We start from the raw sequence: 11,717 nt of genomic DNA on the forward strand, positions 1-11,717 counted from the left end.
TAGGAATGAAAACAGGGTAGGTCTATACTCATTATATTGAATTTTCTTTAAACAATTACATTTAGACAACACATTGGCACAGTAACAGCATAAAGACGTCCATGTTATAGGGTTGATCTTAGTAGAATGATTGCATTGAACAGCTGTGCCTAACTCACGCAAGATAGGCAGGCGCGATATTTATGTCCTGATTTACAACGGAAAACAGAATGTTAGCGGTATGCAATGTTATCTGTCATTGATGTAATGTTTGGTAAAGCAGACGTCTGAAAATAAGAATTCTATATTGTATTCGATTTGTATACTAAAATATCCCTTTATCATCAAATAAGTTTTTACAAAATTATTTACAAACGTAGTTTCCGGAAATTGAAAAAAATTATTTGAATAATGCCTTGTAAGTGGGAATCAATATAGTATTACATAAACGCTTTTAAAGACTGCGCAACAAGTTCACATAAAATTGTGTGATTATCATAAAGCACAGAATAACTTATGTCTGCAATGCCGGTAATTTACCACAAGTTATAAATGAAAATAAAATATAAACATTTTCAAATCAAAATTTCCCCTATTTTACATTTGTAGTTTACAAAGAATAGGCTACATTTGATCAAACGCCAGCATATTTGCAATGACAAAACACAAGACACACCCAGTTCGAACATTTTTTTCAAGTTATTACATGCAGAACAAGACGAAGACGAATTAGGAAGCATTCAATTTCAAAATTCCTCTGCTCACATTCCACCATGCAACCATTTCATCCCCAAGAGCTTGGTAATTGCTGCGTTTTATCCATAGTAACTTGCACTGATAAAGGACCACTATTGATTTGGAAAAAAGGCGAAAAAGCGTTTATGATCCTTTTTTACTTCGATTAATGCTCATAATTCACTCTGTGTTGCAAAAAACTAAAATATATTGATAAAATCTCACGTTTAGCTTTTCTGGGACACTTTTTCCGGAAAAGTTTGGCGCCACTTTGTGAAAAGACCTTCAGGCATTTCTCATTGTCTGTGATACGATGAAAGCAAACATATAATTGATTAAAGTTTTTTAAAATGTTTACTGGATATATGACAAAGTTACAGGCCACCGTAAAGCAGCAGATATAAACTTACTTCTAAGTATGGCTCGTAACACTTTCCTATATCTTGAGTTACATCGTCGGCGGATTTGTCTTGCTCTTCGCTTGTGCTTGTGACCTGATATCCCTGGAAAAATTTATCATTATGACCTTATTAGGCGTTTTTTGCATTGTCTTTAGTGGCAATTATTCAGTAGAAGGAGAAACTTGTGATAAACGATGCAGCACTAAACATAAATCCTTGAATAGCTGCCAGGCGTCTTTGCCAGTTCGAAGGCACCCACATCGTCTTACCTGCAACTCGTATTCAACTCGTCTTACCTGCACACAATGATATTATGACGCAACAAATCAACAAGAGTAAGATGAGCCGAAAGCAAGTTTTTGAAGAAAACATGTTTTATAGATTTCTTCGAATTTCAGGAAAGTTTTTCGTCTTCAGATTTTTGAATGCTTCTGGTCGACCAAATTCTATCACTCTGATGTTAACTGAATATCATTAGAGTTTATATAACCGCAACTTGGTCTTTTATATCGTCGTGTGGATACACAAAAGCTCTTTTTTGAGTTATAACTCTTTCCTGCCATACAATCTCTAATGAATTTTTACCTCGCATATTCAAATTCTTCCAATGACTTATTTACAAACCAAAAATAGCTCACATTCTTACACAAAATCTTCGCGGAAGTTTGCAAGGGTTAAGTGAAGCTTTAAGTCGTCCATTGTATGTTGAAGTAAGGTTTTTATTCGTGCATTTATTTTTATATGTGTCGACAGTAACTTATGTCAATTGCGTGCGTTTTAACTCCATCGTTACTTCCTATACTTTCAGAATAAAGTGTTCGGTGCAATATTTGCCCGTTAAAGAAAGCAAATCAATTCATGAAAATTTTACTGGATTCAGACAAATTAAGCTTTAAACTGTTTTACATGAAATAATAATCGAAATTGACATCGAAAGCATTTTGTATAAGTTAGTTAATATGATTGCCTCATAAGTTTTTCAAACAATGCACGAACGAAAAGTCACAAAGTCATAGATTTAATGAATCGAGTCAGAGACTGGACTCGAGTCAGTTCTTTTTTATCACGTTTCAACTTTAACGTAAAACGAATCTTTATTTTTTGGTCGGAATACAATTAAGTGTAACTTAAAACGATTTTATTTGTTTACGAATGCGTACGTTACAGCCAAATGAAGCAAATTTTGTAACAACCCTAAGCGTTTGTAGTTTATAGAAATAGCATTTTTGCATTTTGTTTGGCTTGGTTTCGAATATTAATCGACTTAACTTGACTAGAGTCTCGAAAGGTAAATGACCTTCAAGTCGAGGTCGGTGACTTATTGTTACGACTGACACAAAGTCATTGCATATCATCATTGTAGGCCTAAGTTCAATACAAGCATGCAGCTGTTTCTGCAAGATGCATTCTTTTTATTGGCTCTTTCAGCATTGCTGGGTTTTTTTCGTGAAGATGAATTGTTTCCGCTTGATGCTGGCGATTGCAAAGCTGCAGCAAAATGTTTGTTGAAAGATCATAGTTACGGCAACGTCGAAATGCTGTAATTGTTAGAATCTATGAACTCATGCGCAGAAGATGTGACACTTCTCTGTTTATCATTGTATTATTTATTTTATTTTCGCCATTAACTGTGCGGAGCGAAAAATCATCTTCTAAGAAAGCATTTGAGTTTGTCTTAAAGTTGCAATTCAATTCGTTCTAATTTTCAGGTTTGCAGATGTGACGGCGAATTGAGGCATGGAACCTCAATACGCAGGAACCCCTCAAAACATATAATTAGGCTTGCACGGTGTCGATTGTATCCGGTATAAGCCGTACAAGAATATTCCCAACAAATTGGAGACCAGGGACGGCTTGAATATTCATGACTGAATCAATCGAAAGTTGAACGATCCCGAATCCATCAACACGTCCAAGTTGGTTCCTGTTACGGTAGGAAGGGTTAAAGCGAGCTAGCAACACAAGAGGAAGCTACGTAACGTATTTCACACATGCTGGAATGTTAAAGTGTAAACGTGCAGATGTTTCGTCATGCATGAGTAATAATTAAGTTGTTGTTTATGAAAAGGTTACCGAAGGACACTGAACTTCTGCGTTTTACGCGTGGTCATGTGACTTTTAATTGCACAACCTTTCGTCTTATCTATCTTGACCACTCGTCTCAACTGCGACCACAACCCGTGACCTCTCTCGACGTTTAACGTAGGTACTAGAAATGCAAGTTTCACAACCTGCAATCGAAATCTGGATTTTTAATACGTCAATCAATTGAAAAGCAAAAGTTGAGCAGGGACCAGCAGAAAAATAACACCTGACGGTGATATGTCGACCAAAAATAAGGAGAAAAGAGTCGTCAATTGAGCCCATATAAGCCTCGTTTCGATGAGATTGCCATTTTTATGACACTATTACTTCCTTTGTAGATTGTTTGACGTGTGCCGAGAGAAAAAATACCCAGGAAAAGTTTTTAGGTTTCTTTTTTCTAAGCACAGGTTTGGAGAATACAATCGAAACGTTGCTTTCGTAAAAAAGTACATCAATTGAAAACCAAAAGGTTCGCGATGTAAAAGTTGGCCTATTAGAGCATCAACTCATCAGTTTCGCCAATCACTTGAAGCAAGCGCAGCAATACGACTTGCAAGGAAATTGTAAAGATTTGAAGAAACTGTCAAAAAAGATGACGAAAAGCAAGATTTTTTCATCAAAATCCAGCGTCGAATTAATCCTCGTGTTGGTCACTTTCTGCTGCTTCTACGTCATCCTATGCGAAGGTAAAGTCGAGAGATAAAGCGAATGTAAACAATGAACGTTATGTTCGACGCAGTTTTTGAATCGTCGTTGTAGGATACTGTAACCATGATTCTCATTGCTTGCACTGCTTTGTAGGTGCTCCTAGACAAGGGGTTAGGATTCCGCACAGAGGCCGGTGGAACCCTAGAACCCAAGTACGACGCAGACGCTGTACATCGACATTTCGAAGCATTCAGCGTGGAATTGGCCAAGGTATTTACATAAAACAGCTGATTATGCGTGACGAAAAATAACTGAACAAGTACCGGTATACCAGTATGTCAGTAGCTAACACATAAATGATGTTTTACTCAAAAGTATTTGATACGTCTTTACTTGCTTACGTCGTAGATCCAACAAAGTGCTTCCAGCTAGTCACAAGTGACGGTTACGAAAGATTCAATCGAAATTGCCGATACTTGTCACGATGTAAGTTCTCAAAAATCAATCAACAAGTTATTGGCGTTTATAAGTAAACTCGACTCCTTATTCGTGCTATTGTGACGGCTACGTCACGAGTCATGGGTTGTTTTGTAAATGCTGGCATTTTTGTTTTGAATCTTGTAATTTAGTTGTTGACCAAATTTAAATTCTCCTTAATGACGTTCAGATAAATCACCTTGCTTGAACTGATGTGCCACATATAAACACTGTTGCAATGTCTGCAACCTTTCCTTCACCCTTCTCTTTCATTTGTTACCGCAAGCGAAATGTAACATTCAGTAGGCTTTGTCCAAAGGCAAAAGCTTTTGTGTCTGATAAATAATTAATTAATGAATAAAAATAGGAACTTTATCATGTAATAATATGCATAGACAGAAATTAAGCAACTAACAGCATAGTCACGCTGTTTGAGGAATGAGAACTCATACCATCGAAGCATAAGCAAAAATAAGTTATCAATCATCAATCGTCCTCGCTCATATTGTAACAATAACCGCCAATGTACGAGGTCTTTATGGCGATTATGTTTGTCATATATTACTTCACACAAGTAATATAGCAGCGAACAAATATTTGTTTTACTATCATCGCGATATATGCGCGAAGCACTTTCTCTGATTCCCAGGTAACGCATAAAACTCATAACCTAAGCATTGACTTGCAGTGACCACCGTGAAGTGCCAAGGAATCGTGCGACGCATTTCACTTGGGAAGATGCAGCTGGGATGACCTACACGACGAGCATTTGGATGGATTTGCATAAACCCTCTGATAATGACAAAGTTCTTTTATTACATTTTTTCACACTATATGTCTATCGTATCAGCATTTTTTTACAAAGAGTTTCACGTTTTAATGTGTTAAATCTAAATCATCCGCTTAGTATTGCAATCTTTAAGCTATACATTATAAGATGTTCGTGTCCTTATTAGTTGAAGAAAGTGTACAGGAAGTGTTGAGTTTGGTGTATATTTATTTATATTTTTTTGTGTATTATTTGCCTGTATTTGGGTTCGGTGGTTGTGCTACTGACTCTTTGCATTTGTCCCAAGCTCATTTGTTATGATGTAATTTTCGCCCACGAGACCTACCACATTTTCCTGCCATAGTTGAGATGTATTATTATCACTGCTGCTAATTCGCCATTCAGGGTCAGCATAAGTTTTGGTGCCGCACAGTAATGGCGAAAAATAAAATGAATGAATAAATAAAGTGTTTGATGTGTAACACCTCTTTTGTAATCTTCTGTATCGCAATATTGTTTGCAAAGTGAAAGTCACGCTCTAAATTGAAAATCGTCCCAACAAACAAGAACAACAACACAGACTGCGACAGAGGCAGTCATTTTTTAAAGATTAGACTTTGGCGACCACTAAAAATTTCAAGAAACTTCCTCCTTTAAATGCTAACTGTTAATTTTCTGCTGTGGTTGCAGAGGTATAATTTTTGTGAGACCTTGGGGTAAATTTGAAACCGGTTCGCTTCTCAAAAACATTTAAAACAAAAAAACAGATGACTGAAAAAAGTGCAAATTTAATTCATCCAATTGATTGCACTCGTCTTAAAAAGAAAAAAAAACAGAACGTAGGTAATGCTAAGCATGATTAGAGATTTACGTCATTACAACGGAAATATTCAATGTATGACGTCAGGAGAATCGGGTCTTTCTGGTTGCGGAAGTTCCGTTTCCTGACTTACGGGAATTTCATTTTTCCCTGAAAAAGATGCTGTGGCAGTGAGAGGTGAGTTCAGTTCCTCTCGGTCTTGAGAGCTCAGAGGCTGGGAGTTGAAATACATCGGGTGTCGGGTCGTGGGTGCGGTTGAAACCCTGGAAAAAAATGAAAACTACTCCGTCAGATTCGGTGACCCATCTTTTAATATATCGCTACCACTGTCAAGATTGGCCAATTAATTGAACAACAAGAACCGCAGGCCAAGTCAGAAAAATTAAGTTTATCTTATCCTGCGGTTTCAAACCTGGGGTGTGTGAGTTAAACTTCAATTCCTCAGAAATAGCCTAAGTTATATCAATTTTACAGTTGGGTGTTTGTGCGAAACAATTATTGCAGTTAGGGGTCGGCAAGTAGACAACGCTTGGGAGCCACTGATTTACTTTGTAACTGGGATTGAGGAGTTGTAAAAAACGCTTCATTCGGAACCACAGCCACTCATATATAATTGCCTTCATGTGAAATTTACATATGTACTCATTTGGTAAGCTACTGATTTTGACAACTAATTATATTATCAGCCTTATAACATGGAATTTGGACTTGTACCTACACTTTCCCTGTAATTGTACCGGCACGAAATTTACTTACTTGCTCTCTTAATAAGCCTTTTTTAGATAACAAATCAAAATCAGCTTTATTTGACAATATTTACAACTAAACCAGTCAAAAAGAACGGCTTCACCACATGCCTGTGGGTGCAATGTCGTGTTTACTAAAGAAAACAGCTTCTAGTTCACTTCAAATTATGTCAGTAAAGATTCCGACGTATTTTCGAAAGCTACAACACAATAAAAAACTAGATTCCACTCACCGCGTTCGTTTTTGGGAGCTTGTGACATCCTGTCTGCTTCCTCCTTCTATTTCTCCATTCTCCTCGGTCGAATCTTCCTCTTCCTTTGACGTTACTTCCGATGTGATTTCCTGTTTAGCACCTGACGTCGTTGTCAGTTGTACGGTTCGAGAAGCTTGATTAACCCCACTGGCTTTTTCTATCTTGGTCTTTAAAAATTACAAAAAAAGTTTCGTGAAGTCAAAGTATATATAGCTGTTGGGAAGGAAGCAATCTTGGAAGCCAGTTTTAAACAACTAAAACTAAACTACTTTTAATACCGCCTGTAATTGCTATATTAATAAAAAAAACATGCACATTGTCTGGAACTTAGAAATAAATTCCTATTATACAAAAATGATGAAAAAATCCAGTTTTGGAATAAGTGCATTTTCAAGCACTTACTTCTAAGTGTTTTACAGCCGCCTCCTTCCATGCTTTTTCAAGTATCTCTCTCGAAATTCTTTCGCTGTGTAAAGCTTCGAATGATCTAGTTAGCTGTAGTTTGATGTCAGATCTCTCAAGTTTGAGCGAATCGATCATTGAACGATGTGATTCTTCCACCGCAGCCACCTTCTCGTCGAACTGAAGTTCCAGATTCCGCAATCTCATTCTCTGAGAATAACATTAAGATGTCTGGGCTTGACAAAAAAGAGCTGCACACATACACTAGAAAAATCCCACCACACAGATAGTATAAAAAAAGTTAACAATAATTCCAATATTTCAGATAATATTGGCATGAGTTTGACTAATAGTATTGAGTAAAATTGGACGATTTGCCAAACATTTTTAGATAGCATTATTCCGGTGTTGGAGTTTAGAAAGTTCTAGGGACCCACCGAAAATAAGACATCATATGACAATCAATAACTTTATTCAGCTTATACCGATCAGTATCTCTTGTAAATGCGTACAGAATACATGTTTTGAGATTGAAATTGACAAAAATCTGAAATTTTGCTGCTTCGATTTACGTCCCTCATAACTACACGATCATTTATATTTATATTTCACAAATTAGCAGTTATTGGAGTTCTACCACATAATCGTATCTGAACAAATTCAAGCGGTTACAGATAGCAGCTTTTACCGTATCTTCCAGGTCAGTGCTGATGCGACGACTTCGCACTTTCTCTTCCGTCAGTCGCTCTTTAACCTGTTCAAGTTCGGCCAAAACGTCATCAAGTTGATTCGATCTCTTTTTTAGTTCCTCGATGTTGAGGGATCCATCGGTGAATTTACTCCACATCGTCTCCAACTCCTCTCTGTGATCTCTGTCATGACGAAAGTCGGTAAACGGCTGGTGCATATAATGGCCAGATCAAGCACATACCTGATAATTTCATCGACATTGCTCCGAAATTCTTTTCTCATTTCGTCACGCTCTGCTGAAAACTTCTCTTCCAAGCTCCTTCTGTTGTCATCGATTGCGTTTTCCACCGCTCTTCGTCGTTCCCAATCCATGTCTTCTTTCTGCAAAGAGCAAAATCATCAGTTTCCTTTTTCTATTTCACTGCATCCGACATTTCTTAGAATAACAAGGAGAAAAACTTAATGCGTTGACAAATTTATCAAAAAGTTGATCAGCCGTAGAAATACATATGTTGTCTATTAAACATCATCAGTTTTTTTTTCAAATAGTGAAATCCTTGCCTTTAACCTCCATTGTTCTTGCATCTCCTCTTGCACGGAACCACGGTAGTTTTTAAACGAAGCTTGCAACATCCGGAACTCACCCTGTAACTTTTCATATCTCTTGTTAAGCTGTGCCTCCAGTTCTTTCGAATTTCTGTCATTTTTCGACATAATTTCCAACTTCTCAGTTTCGTGTCGCTGTCAAAACACACTCAGTTATGACCACGATAATGTTATTGCTAAATTAACGTCATCTTAACAAACAGCACAAAAATCTTTGAATGATGTACACACACAAAAAAATCGTATTTTGTATACAGTGAATAAACCTACAGTATTCATCGTGTCATAACAACAACAAGATGAATCTGAGCATTGGCAGACTGATTTCTCAATTGCTAAATCACAACTGATATAAGGTAGGGTGAAAAGAATTTGCGAATTATATTTTGCAATTCTAACTTCGTTCAAATTTGACCAATGCTCTGAAGAAGGATGATTCAAATATTATTGGAAACTGGTCAGTAATTATGGAAACACAATATGCTTTAACTGCGATTGGCTAGTGCCAGTGCTACCTGCCAGGGGTATTTCAAACCTAAACTAAGCAATTGTATCTCTTATATGTGCTGTGACTTTCTTATGTATGTGTTTTATATTAATTTGTATATTTCCTTCTTCGATGAAATGATACCTGTCGAATGTTGTCAATCTCGTTGCAATGTTTGTCGTGTAATCTCTTCTCCAGTTGATCAAGATCGACGCAGGCTCTCTTTTTGGTTCCTCCATGTCGCAGCCGCTCTTCTTCCAGATAAGTTGATAGGCAGGACACTTGCTCCTTCAAATCCGCGATAAGTGATTCCCTGATAACAAACACTTCATGTTGATCGGCGGATTTTTTCGGAACAAAAGACTTCACTGACGTGGACTAAAGTACAGTGATTGCACTTTTTGGACTTAAAACTGGTCAATTTGCACAGATGAAAAATTCTTTAACATCCGCGTTAAACTATGAACTTTTTTATTAATTTGTTTTGCAGAGACTGCAATTATTCAAAGCTTTCACGAGATGAAATGTTATATTGAATATATATACCATTTGATATTATACTATAAAAGGCGGATATGAGATAACTCAAACAGGCTGTAATTTTTATGTGTGTTATGTTGCAGTTATGGATCACAAGCTTTAAAAATCATTAGCTTCTCACTCGTAATTTGATATGGTTACATTAAAAGAATGTTTAAATTGTAACAATATTTCTCTGCTTTCATTCTAGCTATTGTTTTAGGTTGTTACACACAAAATAAAACAAATAATGAAGTGGTTTTACTGTACTTACATTTCTGCACTGCTTAACTTTCTGAAAAACAAAAAGAATTAAATCCTTTCAACAATTGCACTGACTACTAAAGTTACGCTACTTCACTGGAAGTGCTTAGCACATTCACAGCTTATAAGAACACTTTTCTCAACAAAGAAGCACACACAACTATTTAGTGTGCCAACAAGTCGGTCACATAAGAATGTTTTCACAAGATACACCAAACAAAAGACTCAATAGCTTTGGATTTCAATGTAAAGTCTTTAAGAATTTGAAGTAGTTCATTGTAAAAGATTTCAAAAAATATTTAAGTGTTTTCTTCAATATATATATAAATAAGAAGGGTTTAAATCAACACAAATGTAAATTAAAGCAATCCATCTATTATTGCAATAAGTAACAGTGGGCTTATTATACAATACTCAAGGAGTCTTTACGCTGGCACATACCTTGGCTGAGAAACAGGTTTTGGGGTGATTTCTTTGTTTGTGTTTATGGAAACATAAATTTTTCCCGCTGATTTGGACAAACAATAAGCAGGATTCAAGTTGAAGGTTTCAACATTCTACCACAGATGATCAATGAAAATTAATAACCGACACATAAACATGTCAACTTAATGCATTATTATGAAAATAGCAACTAAAAATTATTTTACATTGGAATATTTTCCTTCTCTATGACATCATAATGCACTTTGTGAAGACAAAAAGTTGCAAACAAGTAAAAACTTAATTTAAGAATGTACATAACAAGTCAATGTAGAGGTTATACAGACTGCTTAAAATGCAATACATATACTATATATATATAGAATTTTCAGCAGTGAAGATTTGTATTTCCATACATTTTGAAGTTCAATTCCTTAAAATTACCACAAACAGTTGAGCTTCATCGTCTTACCGAGTAATCTCTAGGATGCTGCAAAGCAACATTTGCTGTTCGAGACCTTCTTTTGTTTAGTCGATTTTGAAATGCGTATTCAGTCTGGAAATTGTCCCAAGTAAAAGTCTGCCATGTTGATCAAAAATTAATAATAAGTTTATTCATATTTACTATACACTATCAGCCACTATAAGCAATATTTACTCCAAGAGTCGAGTCAACGGAATTTTTTAATCAAGTATTTAAGTTTCACTAAGGATGCTTAACACACACCAAAATTAGGTTCAGTGCAGTAATGCAGATAAAGATCACAATTTCACAGCGAAAAAATTACCATTTGTACCAAATCAGTCTGCAATTGCACACTCCTACACTAGGTGTATAGTGCCACAAAATTAACACAGTAACAGTTTTCTTATTTCCCACCGAATTTAGTCTTTTTCCTTCTTTCGACGTGTGAGGTCGCCTTAATCTTGGGGTTGGGATTACTTCCATTCTTCACTGCAGTTGTGTGCTGGAGTTGTTTGGAAAAAATCATCAACCAAAATACAACTTCATGTATGTTGGATTGAGTCTTCTTCAATTCAACACGACAAGATATACAGAAAAAACTTATTTCCAAGAATCTAAAATAACCTTAGAGCAACCTGGACTATAAAATGTCCAAAAACGTTGTTTACTTATAAAATTTGCCCAAGTGATAGCTCTGGTTGATGAAAAAATACTTTAACTGAGGTCACAAAACCTTCATCAATTATTTGGCCTGACGTCGATGCTTCTAACAAGCCAATGACAACAGCTCTAACAACAAATTTGGGGTCTAGTGCAGAAGAGCACAACCAAAATATACATTTCTATACTAGACCCCATTTACTCAAATTGTGACGTCATTTGGTTGTGCACTTCAGCAATAGACCCCAAATTTGTATCAATTAGTTTAAATTGTTATTGCAATTGG

At 36.2% G+C, this 11,717-nt stretch overlaps 3 protein-coding genes across 4 annotated transcripts; 1 reads left to right on the plus strand and 2 right to left on the minus strand.

The window, feature by feature from the left end:
• Positions 1–23: 23 nt before the first annotated feature.
• Positions 24–1,793, minus strand: LOC143469148 (uncharacterized). 2 transcript variants are annotated; one of them, XM_076966728.1, is made up of 5 exons: positions 1,412–1,793; positions 1,125–1,217; positions 940–1,017; positions 686–827; positions 24–187 (listed from the first exon to the last, which is right to left on the minus strand). In XM_076966728.1, the coding sequence occupies exons 1-4, from the start codon at positions 1,485–1,487 to the stop codon at positions 709–711; spliced, it is 366 nt and encodes a 121-aa protein (XP_076822843.1). In that variant the 5' UTR covers positions 1,488–1,793; the 3' UTR covers positions 24–187; positions 686–708. The 2 variants fall into 2 exon arrangements, with proteins under 2 accessions (XP_076822843.1, XP_076822842.1); XM_076966727.1 differs by having other exon boundaries at positions 24–827.
• Positions 1,794–3,546: 1,753 nt separating this feature from the next.
• Positions 3,547–5,578, plus strand: LOC143469388 (uncharacterized). The gene is made up of 4 exons (XM_076967064.1): positions 3,547–3,886; positions 4,002–4,118; positions 4,257–4,334; positions 5,014–5,578. The coding sequence occupies exons 1-4, from the start codon at positions 3,793–3,795 to the stop codon at positions 5,076–5,078; spliced, it is 354 nt and encodes a 117-aa protein (XP_076823179.1). The 5' UTR covers positions 3,547–3,792; the 3' UTR covers positions 5,079–5,578.
• Positions 5,579–5,862: 284 nt separating this feature from the next.
• Positions 5,863–11,407, minus strand: LOC143469387 (uncharacterized). The gene is made up of 11 exons (XM_076967063.1): positions 11,186–11,407; positions 10,778–10,885; positions 10,324–10,439; positions 9,893–9,913; positions 9,244–9,412; positions 8,568–8,747; positions 8,248–8,387; positions 8,005–8,188; positions 7,317–7,526; positions 6,894–7,081; positions 5,863–6,177 (listed from the first exon to the last, which is right to left on the minus strand). The coding sequence occupies exons 1-11, from the start codon at positions 11,252–11,254 to the stop codon at positions 5,985–5,987; spliced, it is 1,578 nt and encodes a 525-aa protein (XP_076823178.1). The 5' UTR covers positions 11,255–11,407; the 3' UTR covers positions 5,863–5,984.
• Positions 11,408–11,717: the final 310 nt, after the last annotated feature.

Source organism: Clavelina lepadiformis, chromosome 8 (genome assembly GCF_947623445.1).
Source record: "Clavelina lepadiformis chromosome 8, kaClaLepa1.1, whole genome shotgun sequence".
NCBI classification, from domain to species: Eukaryota; Metazoa; Chordata; class Ascidiacea; order Aplousobranchia; family Clavelinidae; genus Clavelina; species Clavelina lepadiformis.